Source organism: Dermacentor andersoni, chromosome 11 (assembly GCF_023375885.2).
Source record: "Dermacentor andersoni chromosome 11, qqDerAnde1_hic_scaffold, whole genome shotgun sequence".
Classification (NCBI taxonomy): Eukaryota; Metazoa; Arthropoda; class Arachnida; order Ixodida; family Ixodidae; genus Dermacentor; species Dermacentor andersoni.
This window is the reverse complement of record NC_092824.1, coordinates 77,657,581-77,669,674: the sequence shown is the minus strand read 5'-3', so window position 1 is coordinate 77,669,674 and position 12,094 is coordinate 77,657,581. Positions and strand designations below refer to the sequence as shown.

At 49.3% G+C, this 12,094-nt stretch overlaps 1 protein-coding gene and 1 long non-coding RNA gene across 3 annotated transcripts in view; one reads left to right on the top strand and one right to left on the bottom strand.

Moving 5' to 3' along the window:
* Positions 1-2,838: 2,838 nt before the first annotated feature.
* LOC140214261 (uncharacterized) lies at positions 2,839-7,292 on the top strand. Its single transcript, XR_011891232.1, has 3 exons — positions 2,839-3,193; positions 3,362-3,471; positions 7,208-7,292. It is a non-coding gene; the product is annotated as an uncharacterized lncRNA (long non-coding RNA).
* Positions 7,293-7,321: 29 nt separating this feature from the next.
* Positions 7,322-12,094, bottom strand: part of LOC126518268 (uncharacterized) — a 29,690-nt gene continuing 24,917 nt past the window's right edge. For both annotated transcript variants that reach the window (XM_072285620.1, XM_072285619.1), the window contains exons 5-6: positions 8,885-9,095; positions 7,322-7,738 (exon numbers count right to left, since the gene is read on the bottom strand). In XM_072285620.1, coding sequence (XP_072141721.1) covers positions 7,334-7,738; positions 8,885-9,095 — 616 coding nt within the window. In that variant the 3' untranslated portion in view covers positions 7,322-7,333. The remainder of the gene's footprint in view (positions 7,739-8,884; positions 9,096-12,094) is intronic.

Below are 12,094 nucleotides of genomic sequence, written 5' to 3'. Positions count from 1 at the left end.
GAGCGCAGTCGATCACGGCTTTATGACGGGATAAGAAGTCCCATCCGAGGATGACGTCATGCGAGCAGGTGGGAAGAACAATGCACTCCACTATGTAAACAATGCCGTGAATAAGCACACGTACAGTACAGGCTGCGTGCGGAGTGACGTGCTGAGCGCTTGCCGTACGAAGCGACAGTCCAGAAAGCGGCGTGGTCACCTTGCGCAGCGAACGGCACAGTTTGGCGGCTATCACAGAAACGGCTGCGCCGGTATCCACAAGAGCGAATGCAGGAACACCTTCTACACTAATTTCGACCACGTTAGCAGGACAGGCGCGAGGACTTAGACAGTTCGAATGGGGCGCAGTTCTTGCCTCGTGAACTGCGACGTTCAGTTTTCCTGGTCAGGTGGTGCGGGTCGCCGACGCATTGGGGAGAGCGAGCGTCGGCGAGGGGATGGCGAGCGACGCGAAGGAAATTCTGGAAGGTCAGCACGAGCATACGGTTGGTGGGAAGGAGTGGCGTATTGGCGAAAGGGCTGGCTGCCGTACTGGTAGGGCCGAGAGGCGTCGCCGAACGCTTGAGGTCGACGTCGGCAATATCGGGCGACGTGTCCAGGAGTGCAGCAAGAATAGCAGATGGGACGATTATCAGGCGTCCTCCAAGGATTAGCTCTCGGTGCGGTCCAAGATGCAGCATGGGCTTCCGGTGGCACCGGTTGGGAATGGGTCGCGAAAGACGCAGGCGGAGGCCTGCGTACTGCCTGCGCGTACGTAAGAGGCGCAGCCACAGGCAGGACTGGCTGCGCATAGGTGGGAGGAGTCGCGACAGGCTGCACTGCCAGAGCAGAGTTGAGATTCGTGGCTGCAGGCGGCTGATGGTGTGCGGAAGGGACAACTTGAGCGACCTCTTCGGAGATGAAAGTGCGGAGCGTGTTTGGAAGACGGGAGGTGGGCTCCTGAGTGAAGGGGACTAAAGAAAGTTGGCGGGCAACTTCCTCACGCACGAAGTCCTTGACCCGTTGAAGTAATGAGCATGGGTCGTACGTGCTGTCAAGGCTTGCCACCAAGTCGTCGCTGCCCAGAGCACGCCGAGTCGAAGCGCGTTGCTTCCGTAACTCATCATAACTTTGGCATAGGCTGACGACTTCAGACACAGTGCGCGGATTCCTGGCTAGAAGCATCTGGAAAGCGCCGTCATCGATGCCCTTCAGTATATGGTGAATTCGCTCAGCTTCGGGCATTGCCGCGTTGACTCGTTTACACAGGTCCACGACGTCTTCAATGTAGCTCGTGAATGTTTCTGCCGTCTGCTGTGCTCGGGCGCGCAAGCGTTGTTCAGCGCGCAGTTTGCGAACAGCGGGTCGGCCGAACACTTCTGTAAAGGTTGTCTTGAAGATGGACCATGTGGGTAAGTCACTTTCGTGGTTGTGAAACCAGAGTTGGGCAACACCAGCCAGATAAAAGATGACGTGGGTTAACTTCGCTGGATCATCCCACTTGTTGTGCGCGCTCACCCGTTCATATGACGCCAACCAGTCTTCTACGTCTTCGTCGTCTGCACCGCTGAAGATCTTGGGGTCGCGTTGTCGTGCAACGCCGGTGCAAGTGACGGACTGTGGCGTCGGCGCCGTTTGGGATGAGCTGTCGGTCATGGCGGGCGATAGCGTTCTTGATCGCAGCTCCAGGGTTACAAGCGGCGGGGTTTGAGTCCCAGCACCTCCACCAATTGAGAAGAGGTTTATTGGCGGCTCCTCAGGCAAAAGCGCAGCGACCGGGAACGGCGAGACAGCCCGAAGCACTGTCCAAAAAAGGCGACAGTAATCAACAGCGCGAGCGGAGCCGAGCCGCGCGTTGGCGATGTGTCTGTGCCGCGAGGCGCGTCTTCTTCTTCACACTAACGTCAGTTAAGAAGTTTCGGAGTGTCGCGTTCATGGAGCTGTTGACGGAGCCAGTTTCTGATTGCAAGTTCTTTTTTTTTTTTTTAGGTTTGTCATTTGTTGGGCGTGTTGGTAAACCGACTTGGAAAGCACATTTAGCGCCAGCGAATAAGGTATTGTTAGCAGCGTCTTTTTTTCTACCCTTTTGCAACTAGAATATGGTACTGGCTTTCAGGCTACGACGGGAGCTGTGCGATTGCGTTACCGACGGAATATGCGGTTGCGATGCTATATTCATAACTATGCGCTGTAGTTACTCATAATTGCGTAAATAACACTCGCAGGTTGCGACTACGCACGAAAAGTAAGCGAAACCACAAAAATATGGCATGAAGGTAGCCTCAACGCCGTTCATCTACCTTCCAAATCGAGAGAGAGAGAGAGAAACTGCTAGTGGTCCCACGTTTAGCTCATGGAAGTGTGTCCGCTCAACTATTAGGCATGAAGGTAATGCAAATAACAACAATGGCAGGCAGTGTGATCACCGAAGGTAACGGCCGCATGCAGCCGATGACTAGGTCTTTTGTACAATAATGACAGTGATGAGCGGATATTTATTATGCTGCTTTAACAGGAAGTAAAACAAAATCAGCAGCAGCTCATAAGCATACATATGCAACATTTCATGAAAATTGAACTCTTAGAGCGGTCCAAAAATCTGACGGGCACTGCATGCTATTTATAGGGCAAAAAAAAATCACCTCATTTTACAAGTTAACCAAATGAAAATTACAATTTCAAGGTTAAGAAATTTAGTACTGTGCAACTCTTCTCAGTGTTCCTGTGTGAAATGTAAAAAGCCTATCCACAAATCATGGTGCGCTTTAAATTACTTTTGCATGTAATGTTCTGGTTGAATGCATACACATTATTTTTAAAAATTGTTTAAGCAATATATACCTTAATCGTCAGCCCGCCTTCATTCTATTTTTACTGAATTGTTTCTGCACTGCATTAACCCATGTGACTGTCAAGACAGCTTTGTTGCTTGCACTGTTGTCACAAAGCAGTGTGAAGTCAATGTAGTCTCCATATTCTTCCATTTCTGTGGTTCTGAGCATACGAATATTTTTTTTTTTCCAGTGCACCTGTCTTCACTTGCAGGTCGCATTTGAAGTTCTCTGTGAGCTGTCACTGTTCATATGACATTCTACCTTTCTCACTTTAAGAGGAAAGCCTTGGATGAAGCACTTCACAGCTACCATTGGAAGAATTGGCTGCAGAGGGAAAACAATGACAGTAAATTTGAGACAAGAAACAAAGCCAAAATAAGGTGCATTTTGTTTGTTGAATAGCGAGCTATCACATTTAAACTGTTTCCTTGACATAAACCAGTGCAGCTTAAGGCTGTTACTAGCCAATGTGCTATTATTTTGCTATTCTAACTTAAGTATTCGTTTGTGCTACATGCATCAGCTAATCAATGTTGTCCGAATTTCAGAGGCTGCTTGGAATGAACCAACGTGAGCTAGTATGCTGTCACACTCTATCAAAAACATTGGCAGGCCGGCTGACAAAATTGCTACTTGAGCGTCATCTGCTACTAAAAAGGTAAATCATGAGAAGCCAACAAACACTGACACCGAGGACAACATAGGGGAAATTACTTGTGCTTAATAAATGAAGTAATGAAACGATACATTAATTGAAATTGAAGTGGATGAAAAAACAACTTGCCGCAGGTGGGAACCGAACCCACAACCTTCGCATTTCGCGTGCGATGCTCTACCAATTTAGCTACCGCGGCGCTGTTTCCCCATCCACTTGTAAATGTAATTCATTCTATAACCTTATTACATCGAATCCTTGCTATGTTTTCTGGCGTATATGAAAGTGAGCCATGCTTAAATTTATTGGTGGGGAACCTCTAGTGTTTTTTAATTTAGTTATAAATGTAAGTCTCCCCGCAGGGGCGTCTGCGTCGGCAGGCGTTTGGTGTGTTGCGACACCACGTACCCGAGCACACGAGGGTTGGGCCCTCCCGCGTCTAGCCGTGTGTGGCTTAGCCTTGTCCTGAGAAAAGGGGATCCTGAGTGTTGAGCCGATGCTTAATGCTTGGACCTTTATGGCCCTTCGGCAGATGCAACACACCCCTTTGACCTAGACGTAGACTGCACCCCTGGCAGCTACAGAGACGCTTTTATTCTTGAAATTTACAACTTTGTTGGGAGGACAAAACGATTACCTTATTAGATTTCCAAAATTACCTGTTGATTCTGTTACTTTATTTCTCTGTTTAGAGTTATGTAATCTCAAAATTAATTATAGCTTTCTTTTAATTTCTACTTCTCTCTCTCTATCTCTATCTGTCTTTTTTTTTTTTCTCGTGCGCACGCTCTCATATTATAGCTTTTATTTTGGTTATATTCTTACTAAACACTTGTAAAATTGCCTGCCTCTCGGCCAATCACCCATATTGTGTATGGGCCATTTTGAGAAAGAAGCCAACAAACTGCTGTGGTTTTGGCGATTGTTTTCTTTGTCGCCATTATGCTGCCCCAATTGACAGCACCTTGATGTTCAGTAGTGTGCCGTGAAATGAGCAAATAATATTGTTACGCTGTAGTCACGGTGAAGAGTTAGAATTAGTGAGAATGGTGCAGTAAGGTTACATTCGTGTATAGTATTTTCAGAACTACACAACTGTTCCCCGAGGCTGATTGTAGGCTTGAGCGCATCGCGCTGGCTGCTCCGTCCGCCTAAAAGCCAGCAGAAACACCGGCCATGCCGCCTTAATGCGCCATTAGCACATCTCACAGGACCATTTCTCATGCAGAAGACGCCACTTTACACTAGAGAGTTTTAGGTTAGGGGACGCAAGCGGCTTGCGTAGGCAAGAACTAGGGGCGACGGTACTGCGTCTGCGCACACCCAGACGTATTGGTCTGCGCATGCGCAGTGCCGTGGCCCCTAGTTGCGTATGCAAGCCGCTCGCGTCCGCTCACCTAAAGCTATCAACTAAATAGACCGCGCTAGTGCGAAACAGCCCCCAGAAACTCTCGCCGAGCGTCTAACTGGCTTACAGCATGGAGAGCTCGCCCAAGCCAGCAGTAAACCTCCTTATTCCTTTTGAAACAGGGCAGGAACTTGAAGCGCCACAGAAAGCCAGCACGCCGACTGCCCATAGATGGCGCCACTGCCTACGCAATATGGCGGCGCCCATGAAAAAAAAAGGCTCATAGGGCAGTTGCAGTCATTCTTTTCTCACTCCTCAGTTCTCCAATCGTGCGTGAAGCCGATGGGTCTAAGCTTGTGGTCTCCTTGCTCCCACCCTCCTGAACAGATCTTAATTTCCACAATGTCTGTCGGCTGCATTCTCAGAAAACCGCATTTTACGGGATGTCTCATTCAGTGTACGCATTTCCCTTCCTTTACCCGCTTCCTGTGCGTCATTACCGTGTCGCGTCGGAGGTTACACGTCCACGCAGTTGTGAAAGCATATCCCCGAAAAAATGACCGACCGATAATACCGGTCCTGCGTATGCATCGGGGACAAGAACAAGGAACGAGTCGTTTCAACGTAACTACAAGGATCATTTTGCGGCGCTCGCCTTCACAAGTTCTCGCGCGAGAGTGAAAAGAAAATTAGGAGAAAAGGAGTTCTCAGAATACGGACAGTCAGTCGGGAGAAGCCACGTAAAAAACAAAGACGGGAAAGAGGACAGTCGGGGAAGACAGAGGGACAGAGAGAGCTGCTGCTCGGCGAGGGTCACTTTTTTCGGACGAGGCGCTTGAAGAAACCGTCGATGGACCTCTGGCTGGAGGCGAAGTAGTGGCCTCCCTTCTTGCTCGTCGTCGTCGTCGACCAGGCCTCCTCGGACGAGGCGGCGCTGAGGGCGCGGACTTCCGGTGCGAAGACGCCATTGGTCGCCGCGGGACAGCAGAAGTCGCCGGATGCCCTGCGTATCGTGTGATGAGTCAGCAGATTGGGTACACTGCGTCACTTCCTCCTCCGTCCGTATCACTCGGGTAAGCGCCAGCGCCGGTGTCGCGCCTCTAAACTTCACTCGGAGCTCTTCAATCCACATAATACTCTCAAAACGGTTGCACCCTTTGGGGTGTATATTTGTTCCACAACGATAATCGTCATCTGCCTTGCTTGCGTTTCCTTTCCCGAAAACTCGGCGCACGCTACTTTCCTGTCGAGAATGCTGCGTCACACTGATAACGCGCATGCCGTTCGTGATTGGAAAGTACCGGGCTCGAAGCGTTAAAGAAAGCAAACGCGGGCAAGACAGATGACGATTATCGTTGTGGGACAAGATAAGCCCCAGAGGGTGTAAATTTTTTTAAGAGTGAAGACACCACTGACACACTCTCTTTTGACATACACAGTTGCACCCCTTGGGGCGTATCTTGTCCCACAACGATAATCGTCATCCGTCTTGCCCGCGTTTCCTTTCTTTAACGCTGCGAGTCCGGTACTTTCCAGTAATGAACGGCATGCGCGTTATCAGCATGACATAGCATTCCCGACAGGAAAGTAGCGGGCGCGGTGTTTTCAAGAAAGGAAACGCATCAAGGCAGATGACGGTTATTGTGTGGCAGATATACACCTCAAAGGGTGCAAACTTTTTTTAGCAAGAGTGTAGACAAAAGTACACCTTTTGGGGTGTATCTGCCACACAACGGCAATCGTCATCTGCGTTGCTTGAGTCAATCGAGTCACGAACCGTATTACGTACATGCGCCAAATGATGGACTAAATTAAGCCTCATGTTCTTACCAAGCAAACTCCACGCGAACTTCATATTTGCACTTAGTTTAGAAATGGTAAGAATGTCCGGTATTTGATTTGGCATTCGGAAGTCGTTTATCTCTGATACTGGTATCCGATTCGGAAATTTCACTACTCGAACAGTCCATTATGTAATCCACTATACTAGACAAACGGTTTTAGAGATGACGGAACTAGTGGACTTGTATATACGCACCTCCTTCTCGTATCATCATCATTACTTGGCCTCCCCGTCCCTTTTCCTCAGTCCGGAGCAACAGGCCAGAGACGGTGACCTGCCGTCTATTGCGTAAATTCCTCCCTCTCTCTCGCCCGCGTCTCAAATCAACTTGCAGTGGAACGAAAGGTACGAGGCGTGCTCAGGCACCTCCATGCGCTTGGTGTGTACCGCGCAGTACGCAATAGAACGTAATTCCGTGCTTCGGCTTCGGTTCTGTTGCAGGGACGTATAGGGTATAGTAGTCATATGTTACATAAAATTCTGTCTGTCTTCTTACATCCTAAATAGCAGCTTGTAATACGTTCCGTTTTTTTTTTCTTTTGTTGTAGATACATGACAGCAGCTCCGCGCAGGCGCGGATTGTTACCTCGTGGACTGGCGTTATTTGCACGTTATTTGCGCTGCACTGTAAAGAGTTTTAGATTAGGGTTCCCGAGCACTTGGCGACGCAAGCTTCACTGCAGTGGTCCCTTTGCGTTCCTTTGTATACGCGAGGCGGTTTGCGCTCCCCGAATGGTTGGGTACCTTAATCTAAAACTCTTAACCGGGACTAGGCTTCTCGAATAAAGTTTAATCTCTCTCTCTCTCTCTCTTTCTTTTGTGAGACGAAATATGGACAAGCATTTTGTTCGCGAGCACGTGCGCTCGAGCCGAATAATTCGCTGGTTCACTCGCCTCGCGTATCCGGCGTCCTGCGTCTTGACCGCCACGGCGGTGCTGGACTGGACCCTGCGCGAGATGCCCTTGAAGTGCGTCGGACCCAGCCCGAGCAGCAGGTCGCCGGCCGACGATGACGTCTTGGCGCCCGCGACACAGCCGACGCCCCCGCTGGCGACCGTGGACATGTCCTCCGAGTAGGCCTGCCGTATACGCGACAATGTGCGAGACCATTTTTTTTTCTTTTCCTTTCTTTCTTTTTTCTTTTCTTTTTTTTCGTCGAGCCCACTATATACAGCCTCTTCCATGGCCTACGAGATCCGGTGGCGTGCGGATCTCGGAGACCATGTTTTTTTTTTCCTACAGTTATACATAAGTCTTACTAGAGGGAAATCTGTCGATGATATCTTCGGGATGTTTGTTCGGCCAGCATGCGAATTACGGGCAATCGAGGAGGAACGAAGTAAGGCTGTTGGAGCGAGTATGACGTCAGCCAGCTAGCCTCGGCAAGCCAACCTCATCAAGAGGCCTCCCTTCTTTTCCTTCGGGACCCATATGCGCGCTGATTCTCGGGAAAGAGGCGTTACGTGGTGGCCGGACTTTTTATGGCATTGTTTGGTATACGTGGCAGCTCTTATAGCGGCGCTCTTGTCAGAGCGGCCCTCCATCACCCACTTGGCCCCACAAAATTACCGCCCCACTCTATATACCTCTGCTTTCCGCGCGCTCGGCGGCATGAAATCACCGCTTGCATATTTTCGAGATAGTTACGTGACTCTCCCTGCTAGTCTTTTTACTAGTACACGAATTCAATTCTCATCTCTGGTCACGCCAGTAACGCGTTCCTCGTCGCGCCAGCGTTCTGAGACGCCTGGTAGGCGCTGTTCCTCCTGCGCAGCAGCACTTGTCTGGCGTACGGCGTCGCTAAATGTCGCTTTCGCGTATCGAGCAAAAGGAATCGTTTCCGTATATCGGCCCTGGCGTCACAATTCGTTCGAATGCATATATTAGTATAAATATTGAACCAGTGCCATTTTTTTTTCAGAACGCAGAGAGCAGTAATGTTGAGCATATACGCTGAATCTTTACAAATTGCTGCACTTAGATATGGCGATATAATGTTGAAAATGCATTTTCAGAGTCGCAATGCCGTTTAGAGCCAGAAAAAGAATGATTAAGTTCACGCAAATCCGTGGGCTAGAACCATAATTCCCATGCTGTCGGAACCACCATACTTGCAGTACACACTATGGCGCCACGGTTCCCTCTGGTAATTTCTGTAGGAAGCTCTAATGTCGACATGGATACCTTATTTTTCATCGCGACGCTATACATGTTCGCGCGCGCACCTCTGGACAGTCTTCTGCGCGGGGCCTGCGCAGGAGCGTCTTGGCCTCCTCGGCCGACTTGGCGTCGTCCATGAGGTCTTGCCTGACCGGGGATCCTCCGTTGGGATCCGTGGTCATCGCGTGGTGGTGGTGGTGGTGGTGGCCGGACGTCCAATGCCGCAGGCGGTTGAGCGCCTGCTGCGCCAGCAGCAGCTTGGCCGACTTCCGGGACCTGCGGTATACCCCAAGCATTTGGACGTTTCACGTGGATTCGTGGTAGGCATCAGCGCAGCATATAAGCACGGAAGACAAAAAACGACTAGGACAGAGTTCTCTATGTTCCATCCACTGATGGCTACCACATATTATTCGCAATTCCAACTCGTGCAGATCAATTAACACCTTACTAAATTCGTGTGGCTGTTATTGCGGACCGTATCGTCACAGTGGCGACGCCGGTAATCATTCGCGACGAAACTTCTGTCACCAGAGGTGACCACTTTCGATTCTGCCCACGCTGCACTTAATTATTGGTAGTGTGGCCGTAGAATGTGAAGTTAGCACTAAACTTCACACCATAGCCAACCAGCCAACACAAGCAACTAGCACAACTAGCCAACATCAAGAACAGCGCGGGGCAAATCGAAGATGATATCACCTCGGGTCACAGGCCCGGATTTCTCGTCTATGACAGCGCTCCGGTGGTGGTTTTAGCGGTGGTTATCGCGTTGCAATGATGTAATCGGAATACACCGGCACGATGCTTGCAGATAGCGGAGTTTTAGAACTGCCACGTCTTCGTATTGTCAGGTTGTGTATAGTACCCATCTGCTTACTTACGAAACTTCTCGCGTTGCCGCATTTTCAGATTACCCGCTCGCTGCCATATAGTCACGTGGCGCAAACTCCTTACCAGCTGCATTTTTTCTGTACTGCGCAAGGCTTGACGGACGGCCAGTTAAAGATCTGTAACGCCCAACCGAAGATGTACAGCAGTGCCAGGTTTCTGTATCGTCCCGTGTAGTATAATGCAGTCATTTTGCTTGCCAAGAACTAAATAGACCTAAGAGAACGGGAGAGGGCGCCATCTACGAGGATGGCAAGGCGAAAAGTACTCTAAAAGGACGGGAACCATATAGGCAGTGTCGAAAGAAACTGTATGGCTTTGCTGAAACAATCTGCAACTAAATTATCACAGGCGGTCGTTCTGTTTGGGCCTGTCGCCACGCGCTTTTATCACGCAATTAAACCGCTGTCGACTCTGTGATCACCATCATCATCAATATTTGTCACTATCATCATCATCAGCACCCAGCGGCCGTCTGCGCTCTACGTTGGGAGAGCAGGATCCTTTTAATACATGTAGGAATCGCGTGACGTCGGAACGACCACTTGTAAAGTGGCTGGAATAATTCATTCATCTGTCTGCATGCATGGTGCTGGGCAGTATAAACAGGGATAGCTGGTACGCGTTTTGATGGAGTATATGCGCACCGAAACGTAGAGCAGGAAACGTAGAATAGAGGTCCCTGTGTCTCGCGCGTTGCCCCAGAATTACTACCGTGGTCCTTTTATCCGTGACAGAGGTACACCGGAAGATGGGAGCCTGGGCGCGATCTTGTTAGGAAAGCGAACCGTTCGCTCGGCCTCGCATGATTGGTCAGAATGGCGTTTTTGCTGACGAAAACGCAGTTCTGTCCAATCACGCCAAGCCAAGCGAGCGGTTCGCCTTCCGAACCGTTATAAGGTCGCTCCCCCTGAAATGATAGAGCTTCGAAGGGGACTTGTTGACAAGGGACGCAGATAAATACCATTGCTGAAACACCGGCCCAAGGGACACAGAGACATTCATTATTCGGCGCAAGACCTTGCATCTGCGTATCTGGTGCTTGCTAATTTATGTAGTTATCCCTCCATTTTTTTTGTCTCGCGCTTTGTCTTCGAAATGCTTGACTTTGTATCCCTGTATCTCGTGATTTGATCCTTAAGTACTTCTGTTAATGTGTATTGTGCTTCGTCACTTAAAGGGCCCCGCACCAGGTCTGGCCATTTTGGGCTCACAAGATCAGTGCATACAATGCGCGTTAACGATCGTGCCTGCTAAGTATTACATCCCTACGTGCTGCGGAAAGAGTTATCAATTTCAAACCAAACGCCGTTTGACCTTCACATCGCGGGCGCCGTGCTCCCAGCCGGTTCGTCGACGTCAGTCTCACAAGTGCGCCTACGTACATGGCAGTGCTGTGACGTCACTCGCGGTTACACGGGACTTCGAGAATTATCCGAGGCAACATCAGTTACTCGTTTAATCTGTTGCTTTAGACGAATTAAAATTTAGAGAAATAATAAAACATGCAAACAGAACGTCTGCGTGTTTTTGTTTTACTTCGTATACCGTAGCAAGAGAGGTGTACTTCCGTTTCGTCTGCTTGTTCTATGCCATTTTGCCGTCTGCTTGAACTATGTCATTTTGTATGGTGTTCCAGCGCCTCCTTTCATCCTCTCGCGTCTGCCTGAGTGCTCGCGATTGTGGCACTGACTTATACCGCTAACGAAATGTTCTCGTATAGCACGCAAAATCGTGCACTGCGTGCACTGCGCGAAACGGGAATATAGCGCAACAGCTCTCGCGCGAGACCGTCAGCGGAAGTTCGCCACAAGCAAACGTAGTGAAGGAATTTCGCTTGCGGAGGTTAGACGGGGGAATGTGCAAAGAGTGTCTGTGTTGGCGGCGGTGGCGCTCATTGCCTCCTGAAATCATGGGTTCGCGGCACTTCAGATATTTGTACCTTTGCTATTAACGAACCAATGTGAAAAATTCTTGCCGTGCAACACTCCTTAGAGGGCACGTGACGACTTCCGGCGTATAAGCAAAATTTGCTACTGGGCTGGAAGCTTTAGCTCGGGCCCAACTCCGACGCTGCCTATTCATATACAAGTAAAACGCACAAATGCTTTTTTGAGATAACCCTTGAACCTATTTCAATGAAATTTGTTGGATTCGAGAGAGGAAGTTAAATTCTAGAGACTGTTGGAAGCCGAATTTCGATTTAAGGCCTGAATTTTGTTAAAAAGATTTTGAAAAATTCGAAAGTTCGAAAGACATAGAAGCACAAAGTTTACTAGTTAATAGCTCTGCATGAAAAATAGATATCGCGGTTCTGTAAACGGCATCCGTTAGATCATTGAAAGCGGACAATTTGATATGTCAAGTTACATCTTACGTGAATT